The sequence below is a fragment of the Vulpes lagopus genome, chromosome 6, assembly GCF_018345385.1.
Source record: "Vulpes lagopus strain Blue_001 chromosome 6, ASM1834538v1, whole genome shotgun sequence".
Lineage (NCBI taxonomy): Eukaryota > Metazoa > Chordata > Mammalia > Carnivora > Canidae > Vulpes > Vulpes lagopus.
Genome location: NC_054829.1, coordinates 59,930,537 through 59,950,585, shown reverse-complemented (window position 1 = coordinate 59,950,585; position 20,049 = coordinate 59,930,537). Strand labels below are relative to the sequence as shown.

The following is a 20,049-nucleotide window of genomic DNA, read 5'->3' as shown; positions in this document are numbered from 1 at the left end:
GGCCCTAAACCGCTGTGCCACGGGGGCTGCCCCTAAATTTACCTTTTTTAAATCTATAATACCATTAAGTGATAAATTTAGACCACAATTATGTCTTCCAAATAGATAAATTATATTAACACCTGGATGAAAAAAAAGAGCCTGGATGTATTTTTCTCATAGTGCTATACAACTTATACGAACAGGTGAAGAAGGAAAGATTTGATCTATTGCTTTGTTTGCCCACTTTGAGTTGAGTTATGACACTCTGGAAATACTGACAAAAATATAAATTCCCAAAATAAAACTATTAGACTTTATGCTTTTCTGTTGCTACCAGTCCTTCATTTGTAATAGACTTCTCTTGAACTATTTTTGTTAGAAGTAACTCTTCTTAGGAAATACTTCCAGTTCATGTTGGGATATGACTTGCATTTTGAATTTTCGGTTAACTAACAAATACACTTGTAAACTATGAAAACACATTCTACTTCAGCATTGAAAATTGTAATTTGGTGTTTGTCAATTTGCAAAATAAAATCATGCGTTTATAAACAGTCCACAAATTTTTAATATTGTTGATGTCTATAAGAGGAAAAGGATTTTGAATACAAGTAATGTAGAACTGTCCTTGTTTATGAAAACCAAAGCATAAGGTCTTTAACAACTGGCTCTTTATTTTCCTTTTCAATTTATTGCAGAATTTATTTTTGTTGTTTGGGACTGTCTCAATCCCTGCTAGTCCTACCAGGCAGCATCAGGTCATACTACTAAAACCTGTTTACCTTAACAACAAGCCAACTTGATTTTTTTTTTACCAGAATATGGATTATGAATTTCCAACCAACTACTAAAATGTTGATGGTTTTCAAATAATCAACTTTTGTCTTTAAAAGGTTTTTGTTTTTTTGGGTTATAGTTATATGCAAGATAGAGAGTCTATAAAGACATTAACAGAGAAGAAGGAAAAAATAATTTTTGCACAGGAGAGAAAGGAATATTTAAGGTTGCAGGGGTGTTGGACCTGTTGGTGCAATCTAGAAAAACAAATCTACAAGGCCGTAGCTTTGGGGAGTATTTCTGAATTTTGATTGGCATAAAAATGTAATTTAAAGTTTCATAAAAGGCTCCCTGTGGCCAGAATAATGTATTTTATTTTTCACTTCTACAATTCACAGTAACTTGTGTGAAAACTTTCATACTACAACTACAATAAAAGAACATGTACCTGGAAATGCTCCAACTAGTTTAAGTAATACTGTAATCACTGCAATCATGACTTTAATTTGGATGAACACAGGGAAAAATGGGCAAAGTCTGGCATACCCCTTACACACACACACACAAACACACACACACACACACACACACACACACACACGACCCTAAAACATAAAATATTTCTCACATTTGCCAAAATGGACCCTTGCTGGTGCCCTTTGTTCTCCTTCAGATCTCACTTAACTTTTTCTACAGTTATAAAGTATTTCAGAGAAGTGTAAACAAAATTTACCTTTGAGGCTCCTATTTCAAGGGTATTTTTGGCTAGACTGTCATCCATGTTAGGAAGGGAATATGCAGCAGAGCCTTACATCTTAAAATATATTTTCACAAGCCTTTGAAGCACACCACGAGGCTGTTTGATTTCTAAGTGCAGAAACCAAGGTCTGGGAGAGCGTCCGCCCAAAACGCAGCGGGTGGCCGGCTGCGCCCAGATCCCGCCAAAGCCAAGCTCCAGGTGCAGGTACGAGGCCTGACGTCACCGGCGGTGCCAGGCGGCGGCTCTGGGAGCTGCGGCCGTGGGCTGGGCCGGAAGCGGCGCTGGAGCCGGCCGGCCCTCGTCCCGCCCCACGCAAGCCGGTCGTCGCGCCTCCCAGGCCACGGTCCGCCGAGTGAGGGGCGAGGCGCCTGCCGGCCCCGCCCCTCAGGCCGGCCCCACCCACCAGAGCAGCCCCGCTCCTGCCGTGGCGTGGCCGGGCGCGGCGCGAGGTGGGCGCTGCCGGTAAGTCCCGTCTGTGACGGCCGCTTCGGCCGCACCCGGGTGGGGAGGCGGAGGAGGGAAATGGGCTTATCGGCCATTACGTTCTGTCTCGCTAGCGCCAGCAGCCCTGTGGCGGCGACAACGATGGATTCCGAGTCGGTGAGCCGTGCGGAAGGAGGAGAAGCGGTAGCAGCTTCGGGAGCCGCGGCTGCCGCGACGTTCGGGGAATCGGGTCGGCAGGTAAGTGGGGCCGCGGCGGGAGGCGGCGGCGCGGGGGCTGGCGCTAGGAGAGCCCGGGCTCCTCCTCTCTGCCTCGTCCGCCGGCTGCCCTCTTGGCCTGCCCGGCCTTCCTCCGAGCAGGCCGCCAGCCGAAGGTGCGTTTGGGGGTTCCATCTCTCGGCAGCCCCACCTCTGCCCTGAGACACCGGCTTGCGGGAAGCCGACGCCTCCCCACAGCTGGGCGGCCCTGGCCACCCTCCGCTTTCGGCGCCGCAGACCGGGGGGCTTCCCGGCAGCTATTCCGGCTTCGGGTCTGCGAGCGGGAGAAGGAAGGCGTGTCCCCCCGGTGACGGCGGCTTCAGACACTTCTCAGCCTCTCGGGGTGCAAGCGCCTGACTTGGCTTGTGCCCTTTGGTTAGCTGATAGCAACTATGTGCTGAGCGTTTACAGGCTTTATTTCACTTAATCCTAATAACTTCTGCATGATGTGGGCGTTATCCCCATTTCAACCGCGAGGTAGCAAAGGCTCGGAGCTGCCCAACAGAAACGTGATGGGAGTCACACTGTAAATTGTACATTTTCGAGTAGCCGTATTTTTAAAAATAAGATTTTACTTTTTTAATACTATATGTTGACAAATTGAATTTTAAATACAAAATTTTAAAAATAGAAAAAAATGGATTTTTATTGTGTGTTAATATTTAACAAAATCTTCAATACGTAATTAATGTGAAATTTAACAATGAGGTATTTTACAGTCTCTTTGGTACAAGTCTTAGAAATCCTGTGTGTGTTACACCTACTGCGCATCTCAGTTTGAACTGTCCTCATTTCAAGGGCGCATTAGCCACTTGTGGCTTGTGGTTGCTGCGTTGTACCGCATAAGTTTAGAGGGTTAGGTAACGTTTGGAGGTTTGCTTTGTTTTGCATTTGGTAGTCTAAAGTAATAGTGGAGGATCTTTGGCCAAGTAAAACTAATGAAGTAATTGCTTTAGCTGAAACCAGCTCAGGAGTATACAATTTGGGCCATTAAAAACTTGAGTTTAAAAAACAAAACAAAAAAACCCCACTTGAGTTGCTCCTATGTAGAAGCCTTTCCACATTCAGTGAAAATGAAGCTTTTGTATTCGCTTCATTTTTGAGACCACCAGAATGTTAGTAGGACATTCGCCCCAAACTACAGATTCCTAAGGCAATAGTGCCTGAATGTGAGTAGAGCTGTTGTGGTATAAGATGCACTTGCATGAACAAAAACTTTTTCCACGTGCTAGTTTTTATAAGGAATTTTTTGTTTTTCTACTGCTTAAGGAAAAAAGTAACCAGCAAGAAGGAGTTCAGTGGCAACACTAATTGATTAGAGAGCCACTTTTCATTTTCAGTTGAGACCTGTTGCTGATAGGTACATATGAACGGGATGGACCTTTAAGTGCTGGGTGTATTTTCCATTTGATTTTTCATTCTGTTACTGTAATTGTTTTCAACCACTGCTTCAAGGTTTGAATGGCTCTAATAGCAAAGTAAACATACCTGTATTGATTTACCAGCTAAATATTATTTGAAGAGAGCTCTGTTTTAGTGATATTAGGTTATTTTCATATTCTTGGTTGAAAAACTATCTAAACAGTAAAGGAAGCTGTTGAAGAGAAAGTAGAATGTCACAGGAATACTCCCGTCACCAGTATCTCATATTCATGGGAAGTTTGTGTTGTAATTATTATTGGGTTTCCTATGCATATATAATCTCTTCTTTTGTATTAAACACAAATGGGTTCCTACTATACAGACTATTTTCTAACTTTCCCTTTTTGCTCTCTCACTCACATTCCTGAAACAGAAACATCTCTGGGACCCCAGACCAATGCTTTTGAGAACAGTAAGAGAAAAGGCCAGTGAGGTGGGGACTTCGATGGAGGGAGGGACTGCTGTCCTTCATCGGTTTGTCAGAACTGAGAACTTCCAAGTGCAGTGTAGGGAAAGGAGTAAGAAATAGGAGCTTGGCTCTGTTTAGAATTTCACCTCAAACCAGGCTATTCAGCACCTGTTGTGACATTTTATCAGGAAAATTCCCTGACTAGACTTTTAACCCAAATCTGAGCCTCAGTATTACTGAAGTAGTTAAAATGTAAGTACTCATTTATATAGCAGCTCTGCTACCAAGAACTTATGATGTACCAGGAACTATAGGCTATAGGATATAGCAGTGAAGGATACACACTATGCCTATGCCTATGCTGCCAACTACCTAGTTGGGGAAGGTGATACAGAATAAAATCCATGATGTGTATGTAGTACATGTTTTAAAGAAGTTCTTGGTGCTATGAAACTATATAAAAAGAAGATTGCCATTGAAATCAGGCCTTGAGGAACCAGATAAACATATTTCAGTCTGGTGATTAACCGTAAAATTTGATAAAATGTGAATTGACAATGTGCATATTAATTTCCTGGTGTTAGGAACTTTTTTTTAGATCTTTGGAATTTGTTAAAATGAAATTTGTAATATTGACAATGAAATTTTTCTTACTAAGAATTTTATTGTTTATCTGTAAAAAAACATTTTCAAAAGTCAGAGAATAACTTTCATTTATAAATTGTCGAAAATTTTTTATGAAATTAATTTTCTGGTTGGTTTTATCCATCAGTGCCTCCCTTCATTGTTCCTCCCTTCTTATTCCCTAAGTAGAGGTTGGAATCACATGCCATAGATTGCCTTTCACAGATTTTTTTTTTACTTGCCAGCCTGGTTCCTTAAGATGAGGGGTTGACAGAACTATAGACTATGGCCCACCAGCCACTTGTTTATATAAAGTTTTATTTGAACACAGCTATACCTATTTATTATATATTGCCCATGGCTGCTTTCACATAGTTGAGTAGTTTTGAAAGAAGCTGTAGGGCCTTCAAAGTCTAGAATATTTACCATCTGGCTTTTCCTTTCTCTAAGAAAAAGTTTGCTTATTCCTGTTTAAGAGGATAAACCTAAAACTTGGGTTTTACTGTATTAAAAATTAATATTAAATTTTTAAAAGAAAGCCCTTAAGTAAAAGTCTCTTTAATAAAAATCTTTATATGGGATCCTTGGGTGGCTCAGCTGTTGAGCGTCTGCCTTCAGCCCAGGGCCTGATCCTGGAGTCCCGGGATCGAGTCCCACATCAGGCTCCCTACATGGAACCTGCTTCTCCCTCTGCATGTGTCTCTACCTCTCTCTCTCTGTGTCTTTCATGAATAAATAAATAAAATCTTTTTTAAAAAAATCTTTATACAAAATGTTACTAGAGCAAATAAAATACCAATTTAAATTCTATATTATGTGTAGAGACTATTACTCAAAGTTTTGTTTAAATTTAACTAACTTTGGCATTGGAATGAAAAATATGAATCATATTTCAACTTTGTAGGTTTTAAAAAAAATTGGAAATAATATAGCCAAGAGTCAGAGTTAATGGAAATAGTAGCTAAGTTTATACCAATTGTTAGGACCCAGCTGAAATGTTTTGACTCTTTAAAGTTGTCAAGGATGGTAAAGTAGTTGAGCCTATGAGAGACAGCCTTTCTCCTTTGCCTTTGCTTAAGAAAGGAAAAATTGAGCCAGTGAAAAATCGCTAGAAGTAGTAGCAAGAAGCTGCTTCCTGGTCTAATTGGGGTGGTCATAGTGATGAACCTTGAAAGGTCTCAGCTTTATTCACTGACTGGAACTGTTGCTTTGGCATTAGATCCATCCAGATAGTGACAACTGGAGATCTACTTCAACTGCTTTGACTTTCTCTTGCTTGTAAAGGGATCCACAGAGCTAGGTAATGGTTCAAAAGGAAATGTTGATGTCAAAACAACCATAAACCAAATTTTATTCAAACGGGAAAAGTGAGGTTGAGTAGGAATGGCTCACCATGCTTAGGGATCAGGTGAACTTGATGGACCATTTGTTGTCCATTTTGTTTGTGGACATTGTAAATGGGCTGGTCTTCCTCTAATAAAGGCCAGGATGTATGTGAACCCTCAAGGCAGGCAAGGGAGAATTGTGGCTTTTGTTTTTGTTTTTGTTTTCATGTTAATCCATTGGTAGCCCATGCTGTTGAGGTTTTTATGATCTTAGTTCTCTATACAGCAGTTATAGTTGCTGTCAGTCATGTCCTCATGTGTCATGGAGCAATGTGTGTGTTTTTTAGGTTGGATATACCTGAATGACTAAACTTACCTTTGGGAAGTGAAGAACAAAGAGTCATATATATTTTCTAAGATGGAACTTAGAAGTTTTAGGGGATATAATACAAAAATGAAGTTACTTATATTTGCATAACTGGGCAATTCTAGTTGCGCTGTCTTTATCAGTATAATTCTATCTTTGTAACAGCAGCTCAAAGAACTATCTTATTGGTTGAACAACATTCGTGGGTTTAAGTTGTTTGGTCATATCTACAAATGTAAGAATCCTTATAGAGGACGAAATTTTTGAACTCTGGACCATCCTAGAGAATCCCACCAATGTGAACTCCAATCATGGCAGTCTTATAGTCCTGTATCACTTTGGTTTAGTTTTAAAATTATATCAGTAATAGATGAACATATTCTCAGCAAAAACAACAAAATACAAAAAGGAATAACAGACCCCCTTGACTACTCCCTTACCTGTACTTCCTTCTCTGCCTGAGTATCCCTAGGAGTAATACTTGCCGGAATTTTCTTCACAATTGTACTGTGCCTTTTTAAAGTATTCTAGTAAGGAGGTGAAATAAAGACTTTCTTAGGAGTTTAAATTTGAGGCAAGATGAAAGTGAGAAGCTCTTTGTCCTCTCCCACAGTATGCATTTACCCTGAGTTGGGAACATGGGTATATATGTGAGGTAAAATTACTGTTTCCCTATGAATGAAATTTGGATGTAATTAGAATTCATAGATTATTGTACTAAAACTTGTAAAATCTTTTTACTATCAGGAAAATTCTGTTGTCACCTATGCATTATTGACTAAGAAATCTGAAAGTTCATAAATAGAACACTTATGGCTTGTTTTCCACATTTGATCTACAAATGAGTTTTATTTGGACTGCACAGTGCTTTAAAACATTTTTTTCAGTTTGAATGTCTTCATTGGGGATACTTTCTCCACAGGGTCTACTTTACCTATATAGTTTGCTTATTTTGGTACCATGTGGGCTTAAAAGTGATTTTATTTTGGAACTCCTGTTTTGAGAGAAGGAGAGATGCAAAGTTAAGTTGAACTGGTTCTGTTTAGTCCACACATAGCTAAGCCCAAATCCAAAGATTTAGGAGAGTTCCCTGTCATGACAGGTTATCTTATGTCTCTAATATATGTATTTGTGCATCTGTATGATTTTCCTTTGATATTACACAATCTGTAATTAGCATTATTTTTTAAAATGATTGATGTCCTGAGTATCTTCACACATTATATAGCACCAGAATTGCTATGACTTGAAGTATGATGCTTGATTTCTTAGCTGTTGACTTCAAAACAGTTTAATGGATTAAATTTTATTTTTTACCCTCAGCAGTGAGTATGCAGATGTTTGCTTTATTATTCATTGAGCTCTACATTTATGTTATTTGATACTCTTATGTGTGTATATCTTTTTAAAAAAAGAAAAAGTTTAAGGAATGGTTTATGTTTCTTTAGTCCCTAAAATAAAGCAACCAATACTTTTTTTTTCTTTGCCATATGAAAGAAAATTAACCTCACTTGAAACTCATTATCTCATTATTGACATTAGATGAATAGTGAAAGAGGCTTTGAAAATGTAGAACTGGGAGTCATAGGAAAGAAGAAGAAAGTCCCGAGGAGAGTTATCCACTTTGTTAGTGGTGAAACAATGGAAGAATACAGCACAGATGAAGATGAAGTTGATGGCCCAGAGAAGAAAGATGTTTTGCCTACTGTTGATCCGGTAGGTTGGATGCTTTTGTCAATAGTTTTTTATGAGACTGACACACTGCCTACTGCGCTAAGAAGGCACTGGCAATTGTTTTTTAAATTGATTTATTTCTCCTTGAACATTGAATGGAAGGGGTCTTTTGAGGTATAAATCAACAATATTTTGATTATAAAATTATGCATTGATTTTGGTATAAAAATACTATTTTTACAAATATGGATGGAAAGATTTCTGGATTTCAGAGTCTAAAATTTCAGTCTAAAATAGCTGAGTGTCAGATTTCTTCGTCCATGTGGCTAGGTTTTTTAAAGCTTTATCTTACTAAACAGAGTGTTTGAATTCTAGTCTCTCTGAATTAAGGACTAGGCTACCATAGTAGGTTCCACCTAAAACTCAGAATTTGTCAGTTTTTTATATTGCCTCAAGTTTTGATCGGAAGATAGGAGTGTACAGTTCCTCATGTCCATTATTAGCTAAATTTAAGAATTTGTTATACATGGTAAAACTCTAAAATTATAGGACTAGCTACACATTCTTTTTTTTTTTTTTTTTTTTTTTTTGAGGATTTTATTTATTTATTCACAAGAGACACAGGCAAAGGGAGAAGCAGGTTCCATGCAGGAAGCCTGATGTGGGACTCAGTCCCGGATCCTGGGATCACGCCCTGAGCCTAAGGCAGACACTCAACCCCTGAGCCACCCAGGCGTCCTGACTAGTTCTACATTCTTAAAAAGGAGTGTTGCCCTAAGTAATCTTTTGAGAATTTAGTTGATCAATATTTACTGACTTTCTAATAGGTACTGTTTTAGGCACTGATTATACAGCAATGGGCAACATAAATTTTTGCTCTTATATGCTAGTGGGCAAACAGGCAACATAGGATAATTAACAGACTGAAAAGTGCTATGAGGAAAATAAACCAGGGTACCAGGATAGAGAAAAATTAATTTGTGTTTGATTTTAAAAGGTTATTACGAGTATTTCATCAGATTTGGCTTTTCATAGATTTTGGTTATTAAAAAATATCAGATCCAGAGTCTCTACTATAGAATATATTCAAAGGGCCATGCAGTATACTCTGATGACATTTCCAAATGCATACAGAGTATTACAGAGGTGTTTCATGCACTGGGAGAATTATTGGAATAAGTATTTTTCTTTTAAATTACTTTGTAATGGTTAATTCTTATTTGTATACATTTGTGTCTACCTGTTTTTAAAATTCATTGTCCCAGTAGTTACTCTCTATTACATGAAAAATGATAACAAAAGCATTTCACAGTGAGGTGCCTGGTGGCTCAGTTGGGCATCTGACTCTTGGTTTCGGCTTAGGTCATGATGTCAGGGTCATGGGATTGAGCCCTGTGTTGGGCTCCACATTCAGTGCAGAGTCTGCTTGTCCTCTCTCTCTCTGCTGCTCCCCCCACTCACATGCACTCTCTCTTTCTCTCTCTCAAATAAATAGTAAATAAATAAGATCTTAAAAAAATAAAGGCATTGTATAGAAAAAAATGCATCCTTACTACTTGACTAAGGATTACTCTTAAAAAAAAAAAAAACAACTTGAGGTACAGTTCAGATAGCATATACAATTCACTGATTTAAAGTTACAGTGATGTGGCTTTTACTATATTCATAGATGTGCACAACCATTACCATAGCCAGTTTTAGTACATTTGAATCACCTCAAAAAGAAACTCAGTACCTTTTAGTTATCGTTCCTTATCCTTCATTTCTCTAACTCCTGATAATCACAGATTTCCCTATTATGGACATTTCGTACAATGAAATCCTATAACAAGTGATCTTTTGTAAGTGATCACACCTTGGGCCAAAGGTGGTGCTAAACTGCTGAGCCACCCAGACTGCCCATTATTATTTAAATGTTTGGTAGAGGGATCCCTGGGTGGGGATTTGATTTCTTTTTTATTTCTTTTTAAGATTTTATTTATTTATTCATGAGAGACACACAGAGAGAGGCAGCGACATAGGGTGGAGGGAGAAGTAGGCTCCTCACAGGGAGCCCCATGCGGGACTCGATCCCTGGAGTGGGATCACACTCTGAGCGGAAGGCAGATGCTCAACCACTGAACCACCCAGGTGCCCCCGTTCTTGATTTCTAATTTCACCTCATGTTGTTGGAGAACATACTTGTATTATTTTTCTCCTTTTAAATCTATTGAAGTTTGAAGTTTGTTTTATGGCCTAGTATGCGGTCTCTCTTGGAAAATGTTCTATTTGTATTTGAAAAAAATGTAGATTCTGTTGTTAGGTCACGTGTTCTATAGATGTCTGTTAGGTCTATTGGTTCATAGGATTTTTCAAGTCTTCTATTTCCTGTTGATCTATCTAGTTGCCCTATTTATTATTGAAAATGGGGTATCAAAGTCTCCAGCTATTATTGAGTGGTCTATTACCTTCATTTCTGTCAGTTTTTGTTCAGCTGAGCCTCTCCTGAATTTTTCATTTCGGTTATTGCACTTTTCAACTTGAGAATTTCCATTTGGTTCTTTTTAATAATTTTTTTTAATTTTTATTTATTTATGATAGTCACACACACAGAGAGAGAGAGAGAGAGAGAGAGAGAGAGAGGCAGAGACACAGGCAGAGGGAGAAGCAGGCTCTATGCACCGGGAGCCTGACATGGGATTCGATCCCGGGTCTCCAGGATCGCTCCCTGGGCCAAAGGCAGGCGCCAAACCGCTGCGCCACCCAGGGATCCCTCTTTTTAATAATTTTTTTAAAGATTTACTTATTTATTTTAGGGGGAGAGGGAGAGCGAGAGAAACAGACTCCTCACTGAGTGTGGAGCCCAACAATGTGGGGCTCGATCTCAGGAACCAAGCTGAAATCAAGAGTCAGAACTTAACTGATTGAGCCACCCAGGCATCCCTCTCCTAATAATTTTTATCTCTTTTGGTATTCTCTGTTCAATGAAACATTGTTATACCTTCCTTTATTTCTTAATTATGGTTTCCTTAGTTCTTTGAACATACTTATAAAAGTTACTTTGAGGTTTCTTCTGTTAAATCCAACAGCTACTCACTCATGGGTAGTTTCTGTTGCCTGCTTTTCTTCCTGTGTGTAGAACATACTCCTGTTTCTTTGTATGTCTCTTAATTTTTTTGTGGATTTTAGACACTATATTGCAACTCTGGGTATTACCCTAGCCTTCTCCCCCCCTCCCCCATCTTGTTATTTGCTTTTTTTGTTTAGTGACTGCTGTATTATTTTAGTATAGTCTGTCTCCTCCCCACCTCCTGTTCTTTGCTACAAACTAGCTATCCTATAGTTTAGCCTGCATCTTCATAGAATCTAAGAACTTCCTCTCAATTACCTTTCATCACAGTCTCCACCGATTTTGAGAGCACCCTTTGGGCTTGGATTTTTCCAGGTCTGTTGCAAATGAAGTCAGTTCATTTGGGAAGAGATTAGGAGCTGTTTTGTGGCTTACTTTTCCTCCTGGACAAAATCTCTTAGGGATCTGAAGTTAAGAATGGGAACAGTGTTGTGTTCCTGCGCAACAGCCCAACTTTAGGTGCTGAGTACTTGGTGGAGGTGGGGAGCAGTAGCCTTAGATCTTTTTGACTTTTTTCACTGCCTCAGTGAACTGCCCCAGTATCCTCAATGGCACCATGCCCCTGGTAGAGCCTCCATTACATAAATGGAGGCTGACGAAGAAGGAAGCTCCCAACTGTCAACTGCACTCACGTGAAACTTAGTCTCAGTGATAGGTGGCTTGTGGCCAGGATCAGAAATACTGATTGATGTTCTGTTGTGCAGTATTTGTCTTTCTTTAACTGGCTTGTTTTATTAGAATAATATCCTCAAGGTTCATCTACGTTGTTGCCTACAGTAGGATTCCTTTTTCTAAGACTGAATTTTCCATTATATATATGTGTGTGTGTGTGTGTGTGTGTGTGTGTGTGTGTGCGCGCCACATTTTCTTCATGCATTCATTCATCAATGGACATTTAGGTTGTTTCTACATCCTGGCTATTGTGAATAATGCTACAGTGAAGATGGAAGAGGAAATAGCTCTTTGAGATCCTAATTTCATTTCTTTTGGGTAAATACCAATATTGTAAATGGTAAAAACAGCAGGATAGAGAAAGTACAACAATGTTGTAAAAACATATGTGTTCAGGAAAAGACTGGGAAAATATACTAAAATGTTAGTGATAATTATATCAAGGTGGTAGAATATGGGTGACTTAGATTTTCCTCATACTTTGCTCAGTTTTCTAAGTGTTCTACAAAAAAGCAATACTTTTATGGTCTAAAAGTAAGTTATTTAAAAACAAAAAAGATAGCAAGTCTGAATAGTTCTTATTAAGGAAGAGGTGGGTACTTAATTATTCAGGAAGAGATTGATACTTAAATTTTTGGAGGAAAAAAATGAATCAGCTTGAGTTTGCACCATAAACTGGAAGTCTTAAAGACCAAGATCTAGTCCATCTCTCTTATTATTGGAATGTTGGTAGTAATAGTGATAGTGATGCTAACAGTAGTGGCAAGGTTCCAATGTAGACTCTTGAGTCATCTGTCCTTTTGATTCAGTAAGAACAGTGTCTAAACAAAGAGCCCTATACATTACATTCATTCTGTGTAATTGTGTGTGATAATGATTGTTATTCAGGGATCTTTATCCAGTTACTCAGTTCTGAAGCAGGTTTGATTTGTTAGTAGTCACTGCATGGATATTAGCAATTGTTCTGTCTAGAAACAAACCCAGGAGAATTGGTTCACTGAGAAATATATGCTTTCCCTTAAAAGGCCTGTTTAATCCTTTTATAAGTAATTTCTTGGCCCTGTCATTATCGTGTGTTACAGAAACTGGTTCCATTCCCTATATTACTGCACTGTCCCATTTGCTGTTAAACTATAAGGTAAACATCATCTCAGTAAGATGAGAGTATCTTAAATGGAATCCCTAAAATAACTCTTATCCCCACATAAGATACATACTTCCAGCTCTGAATATAGAAGATATAGTAGGTTTGATTGAAGGAGTCATAAATATACAGTATTTTTTTAGTTGAATGTATTTGTTTTTGGACACTCATTCTTGTGTAAATAGAGATTAAGGAGCTAACTCACTTCTGTCTTTTCAAGAATATGATCACAGAAATTCGCATCCTTTTCATGGGAAGAATTTTATGTGTTACTCCCTTTTCTCTTTAGCCCATCTACCCAGGCTTATAGTTAGTCTTGTGTTTGCTGTTTTAATACCCTATAATCATGAACATAATATATAAGCTAAGAAGATTATGTAATTTGATTGTTTTTCTCCTTCCTGAAAACAATATTAAGATAATAATACTATTAATAATAATAATTGTCATTTGACTGATGAAGCATGCTTATATTACTGATTTCATCCACAGAAGCAAACTGTCATCTGTGTGCAAGCTTCACAGAAGTGTTCTATGGGAATTACAGGACCAAGATTAACAGTGGAGTTGTGCATCATAGATTGCCTTCTGCCATTGGTCTTGCTTTACTATATATACACTGAGCTTGTCTTGGGTTATACAGTCTAGGCCCTTCTTAATCCTTAAACAAAGAACTCACCTTGCAACTTATTGGCTACTTATTTTCCCATTATTGAAAGTTCGTTTTATGGGCTCTTACTTAATCCTGCTTACTTTCTCTGAACCTTGATTTCCTTACTACACCATAAGTATATTGTACTATATGATTTGTTTTTTTCTAAGATCTTATTTATTTGAGACAGGGAGAGAACATGCACAAGTAGAGAATAGGTTTAGAGGGAAAGGGAGAAGCATATTACCCCATGAGCAGGAAGCTTGACTCGGGGCTCGATCCAGGACCCCAAGACCATGACCTGAGCCAAAGGCAGATGCTTAACCAACTGAGCCACCCAGCACCCCTGTACTATATGATATCTTAAGGTCCCTTTCTATTTACTGCATATTCTGATATTGTGCTTATGAACAATGAAGACAGAAAAGCAAGACCAGAGAAGAGATCCTAGATTGTCAGTTCCCATAAATAATCAAGATTATGACTTACCAACTCCATTTTAATGGTGGCTGCTTTCCTTGGTTATTCCACAGGAATAAGGTGGTGGTAGTTATGTGGGCAAATATAAAATTTATTTATGGAATTTTTTATATCGAGTTCTTACATTCTTATTTGGGTTGTAGTATATAGTATTATCTATGGAATATTCTATGTGCCAGCCAAATATTTGAACTACTTCATTCTGGCCTAAGTACATAGAATGAGTTTAGGTATGAATATTCCTAACCTGACTTCTCGTTGCAGACAAAACTTACCTGGGGCCCCTACTTATGGTTTTATATGCTTCGAGCTGCCACATCAACCCTTTCAGGTATGACTTTTCTGTTTGAATATTGCATGACTATTATAATATACTCTAAGAACAGGAACTTTGCCAAATGGAATGTTTCCAAAGTGAAGGAGAAACAATAAGGAGTTAGTCACTCTGTTCTCTAGCATTGGAAGATGTTAATCTAACTTTAAAACATTCTTCAGCTTCAAGTTGTGGGTTTTTTTTTAAGAACTGAGAAATGGCTTTATTAATTTATTTTATATTAATTTTTATGTTTTTGAACCTTTTTTTTTTTTTTTTACATTTTTATTTATTTATTCATAGAGACACACACACAGACAGAATCAGAGACACAGGCAGAGGGAGAAGCAGGCTCCATGCAGAGAGCCTGACATGGGACTCGATCCATGGTCTCCAGGATCACGCCCTTGGCTGCAGGTGGTGGTAAACCGCTGTGCCACTGGGGCTGCCCCTAATTTTTATGTTTTTGAACCTTTTCTATTAGCTATTTTGCTAGGTGGTTTCCCTACTGATACTGTCCTTTTTCTGTTTGACTATTTATTCTAGAGCCTGTAGTTATGTAATTCATTTATATTTTAATTTTATTAATATTTCATATCTTAAGTTGATCTGTAACTAAGTCATATTTGAAGGAAATGAATTATCAACTTACGACTTACTCATGCTAACTTTAAATATAGGTTTTAAATTATAAGGCTTTCCTCTGTTTCCAATTTTAATTCCCTGATAGCTTCTATCATTTTCTGCTCTTTAGTAGAGGTAATTTTGAATAATAATTCATTCAAAACACATTTACCAAGCACTCAATATTACTAGATAGTGTGTGTAATGAAGAGAACATGAGCTTTACATTCAGACCTGGATTACATTGTGGATCTGCTTTGTCAGCCTCTCTGAATGAATCTAACCTTTCACAGTGCCTGGCATGTGGCCAGCACTCAGTGAATGTTATAGTACAAGCCATTCCTTCCCTATAGCCCATTGATGACCTCTAAGAGTATATGTTTTTCTTGAAAAAAAATAGGTATGTAATAGATAATTATAATACATGGTGATACATGTATAATTAGAGGTATGAACAGAGTATTGTTAAGGAACCCAGAAGGAGCCACTAGTGCCTCTTGAGGATATCAAGGAAAATATACAAAAGAGATGTATTGAATGTTCATAATCTCTCTGAGGGCAGGGACTGCAACTTTTCTGTTCTTGCAGTGCCTTGCACATAGAAAGTGTTCAAGAAGTGTTTATGGGAATTGTATAAGGCATTTAACTTTTGTATCTTTAGTGTGTGACTTTCTTGGAGAGAAGATTGCATCTGTTTTGGGCATTAGCACCCCAAAATACCAATATGCCATTGATGAGTATTACCGGATGAAGAAGGAGGTATGTCTCCTTTTTACATTTTTTTATTCAGTTAGGTTTACTGGGGACTTCGTGGGTTGTGTAATGAGCATATATATATATACATGCTCTCTAGCTGCCCAAAAGAGAGCTCCCTTAGGGTAGGCATTTCATTCTAGAGTTATTTATCAAGTTAGATGTTTTAATTTATATATTTATTTTTTAACACTGAAACTTCCCTAGGATCTTTGTGTGAAACTAAGCTAGATTTCATTGTGCTAGGTGTTATGGAAGGTGCTGTATATATGTTATCTTATTTAAATCTTCATACATCTCTCTTTGAATTATTCCAATTTTCAGATGAGGAAATAGGGACAGTCTCTACTTAGAACACGTAGACTAGATATATGAGAAGGGGACGGTTTGATGCACAGAGAATTATGAGTACTAGAAATGTGTAAGAGGGCCAGGTGGTAAGGCACAAATTGGTGAGGCAATTTTGTCTGCAAATGTAGTGAGGGCTTAGGGTGGGGGTGAAATGAATTTAGCCTTAAAGAGTGAGAAAAGTTTAGCTCTTAAGGGCATAGGCTGAAGAACCAAAAGGTCTGAATTCAAATTTTGACTCTACCACTTCTAATTTTGTAATCATTGGGAAGATACTTAACCTTCATCTTTATAATGAGGAAAAGTGTGGCATCCATTTTCAGGGTTGCTCTAAGGATTAAATGAGTTGATATATAAAATGCTTAGAAAGTACCCAATGTATATTGGTGAACATGAAATAAATATTAGCATCTCTTATTATTCTCCTTCAAGCAAATGTAGCTAAAACTACATTTAGCTACATTAGCTAAAATGTAGAGGCTTGAGGTTAAGTTGCATATTTGGAAAAGTGGCAGGAGTGGTACTTTGTCACTGGAGTGGAGTGCAACCGGGGAGAGGCTGATGTGAATCTGGAAAAGGCAGCTGACTTTGTATTTGTTATATGGTTTCAAAAATGTTTTATGAGCAAATGAGTGTTTTTAACACTACCAGCCTTGTTTAGAGCCTCATTACCTCATTTGGACTATTGTAACAGGCTCCTAAATGTCTTTCTTGTTTTCTCTCAAGCAAGCTCTAAATTAATCTTCTTGACAGGTTACTTAACTCTCTAACTACTCAGACTGCATCGACCAATACAATTGCCATTTCCTCCATGAATTTAGTAGTTCTGGAACTAGAAATTTTTAAAAAATATTTTTATTTATTCATGAGAGAGAGAGAGAGGCAGAGACATAGGCAGAGGGAGAAGCAGGCTCCTTGCAGGGAGCCTGATGCGGGACTCGATCCCAGACCCTTGGATCACACCCTGAGTTGAAGGCAGACACTCAACCTCTGAGTCACCCAGGCTTCCCTGGAACTAGAAATTATTTATTCTAAGTCTCTAGTACTTATTCCTTTCTGTCTTAATATTCTTTTTTAGGTGTTATAACTTCCCTCCTAGGTTGTAAACTCGAGGGCAGTGACTGCCTTACCTATATACTAGCTGCTTAGGGGAACATTAACTGTATCAGTTAGTGAATAGACCACCCTATTCCACTGAATAGGCTGATACTCTATAATTGAAGTGATATAGTATTTAGCTATTTTTTATTTAGATTAGAATTAATCTGAAAAGCTACAGCCTTTGTCAACGTTAATTCAGGACCCATCTAAGTAGTACTGTACCATGCTTTAAAAATAACTTTCCGGGGATCCCTGGGTGGCGCAGCGGTTTAGCGCCTGCCTTTGGCCCAGGGTGCGATCCTGGAGATCCGGGATCGAGTCCCACATCGGGCTCCCGGTGCATGAGCCTGCTTCTCCCTCTGTCTATGTCTCTGCCTCTCTCTCTCTCTCTCTCTCTCTCTCTCTCTGTGTGACTATCATAAGTAAATAAAAAAAAAATTAAAAAAAAAATAAAAATAACTTTCCTTAATATGTCATAGTTTCCATTTCAGTTTGGGAACAGGGTGGGGATGTATGTCTTGTCTTAATTAGACCAAACTGAATTGGACGTGACACTAATGTTTTAGTTTAGAAAAAAAGGCACAAGCAGTTGAAGTGGGGAACAGATACTGTTCCTTTTGGGCATTTATATTTCAACTATTCTTGATTATTTTAGGAAGAAGAAGAAGAAGAGGAAAACAGGATGCCTGAGGAAGCAGAAAGACAATATAAGCAGAATAAACTGCAGGCTGATCCCATTGTCCAGACAGATCAACCAGAAACAATGGTATCCAGTTCATTTGTGAATCTCAATTTTGAAATGGAGGGAGACTGTGAAGTAATTATGGAAAACAAACAAAACCCAGTCTCTGTCCCGCCATAGAATGACTATCAAACTTCAAATTCTAGGGTTTTTATAATACCAGGAACTTTCACATTCTTTATTCAGTGGGACTTAATACAGTTATTTATATTTTAAATTATTAAGTTATCTGGAAAGGGAAAAATGTTTCTTCATTCTTAGGCTCTATCTAGCAAAAGCCAGATCTGAAATTTGATTATTCGTACTATGCTTTTACTGTGTGTCAAATTAGTGCTTTGATTTTAGAATGTTCTTTAAAAAAACTAAGGACATTGTAGAGCCCTAATTGCCAAAAATAAGAGTTAAATTATCAAGCTTGTCTGTTGTGTTTGTAAGAAAAAAATAGTTAAATTACTGATTAAGACTAATTGGAGCTGATTTTCCTAGTCTCAGATTAAAATGAGGATTTCCCCCCCCCTAGATTTCTCATGTTGTCTTACATTTATATATCTAACCATTAATTTCATACTAAGGATGGTTCACTGAGTGTATAATAAAAGGAGCAAGATAAAAGCACTTTGATTTTTCTTTCCTTGAGAATATTTCATGAAAAGGTAATTGAGTTTATAATACCAATTCTAAGATGGGTTTCCTTTCTTTTGGGGGGGGTTCCATTTTTTAATGCAGGTTTCTTACACTTTTTTTTCCAGCAGTTATTCAAATTAACTAGCTTTGAACATGTTAAAAACACTAGTTATAGGATGTATTTATTAATGTATTTGTATTCAAGTGGTAACACCTAGTGATTATCCACATGGCATCCTGATTTTGTCACTCAGTGGACCCTGAACGCTTCTTGTGGGTCAGTAGTTGGGAGGGAAGTGGGTGGGGTGAGGGACAGATGAAAATTTGACCCTTCAGGGGCATACTGTTGAATACTGTACAAGGTCCAGGGTAGCATAGTGAAGTTTCCAGTCATTCTCTTCTTTGAAGTAGCAGCAGTAAAGTGGACAGTTTACTTAACCCAGGTTTGGCCTCTAGAGCCCACTGTGCTATGAGCAAAGCTTACAAAAGTATAATATGAAACTAACTTTGAAAATATTCCTAAATATATGCTTATAATCTTGAGAGATCTGTATGGCTTATGACTTTGATTTATAACTAAATGTTGGGTAAGGAAGAATGTATGAAATATTTCAGAAATGCTGCTCTTAAAAGCCTAATCACAGATTTAGAGCTTTCAGAGATTAAAGGTTGTTCTAAACAACATTAAGCTGTCAGTCTTAAATATTTTTATATAAAATATGGCTTCAAAGAAACTTATAGGTACAGTGGACCTATTATGAAATCTATTGTCAGTGAACATGAACATCTGGCTAAGTTCTTCAACTGAAATCTGAAGGATTTAGGAAACAATTTTTCATTTGCAATCTTCAGTTACATGGATTTGTGGTACAGTAGTTCATGTATGGTATGTGATGGTAATTTTTTGGTCATGGCTATAAACTCTTTAGTACTTTTAAGGGATTAATCTTCAGATTATGTAATTAATGTCACCATAAATTATAGTTTACCAGTAGCTCTAAAACATGCTAACCTGACCTCTTCCCTCTAATTTGTTTTTAACTTGAGCTAGGACTTCCAACTCAGATATTTATTGGGTTATCCAGTGAAGGCATGCATATCTAAAGATCTGAATCCTTTCTCCCTAGATCTGAAAGTTTACCTAGAAACTTTTCTGATTATAGTAGAAGGAAGATTATGAAAATTTTGTTTCTTAAATTTCACTTTCTTTAATTGTCCAACAGTGGCCAGTTTGTAATGTTTATATAGTTATTCACTGTGCCTTAAATTTTTATACTTTATTTATGCAAATTATAAAATTTCCCAGAAATGAATTAAATGGTTTTGTCTTATTTTTAAGCCTCTTTTACTTTTCCTTCCTTTTCGACCCTTTTTGTAATTACTATTCCCTCTGGATCACTGTTCATATTTTACCCTCTTCTAATCTTTCTTCTCATAAAAAAAATGAA

The 20,049-nt window shown here is 37.6% G+C and overlaps 1 protein-coding gene across 1 annotated transcript; it reads left to right on the top strand.

Moving 5' to 3' along the window:
• The first annotated feature begins 1,835 nt into the window (after positions 1 to 1,835).
• FAM177A1 (family with sequence similarity 177 member A1) lies at positions 1,836 to 18,592 on the top strand. Its single transcript, XM_041759403.1, has 6 exons — positions 1,836 to 1,981; positions 2,077 to 2,200; positions 7,908 to 8,081; positions 14,361 to 14,427; positions 15,695 to 15,792; positions 17,891 to 18,592. The coding sequence occupies exons 2-6, from the start codon at positions 2,105 to 2,107 to the stop codon at positions 18,095 to 18,097; spliced, it is 642 nt and encodes a 213-aa protein (XP_041615337.1). The 5' UTR covers positions 1,836 to 1,981; positions 2,077 to 2,104; the 3' UTR covers positions 18,098 to 18,592.
• The last annotated feature ends 1,457 nt before the right edge of the window (positions 18,593 to 20,049 follow it).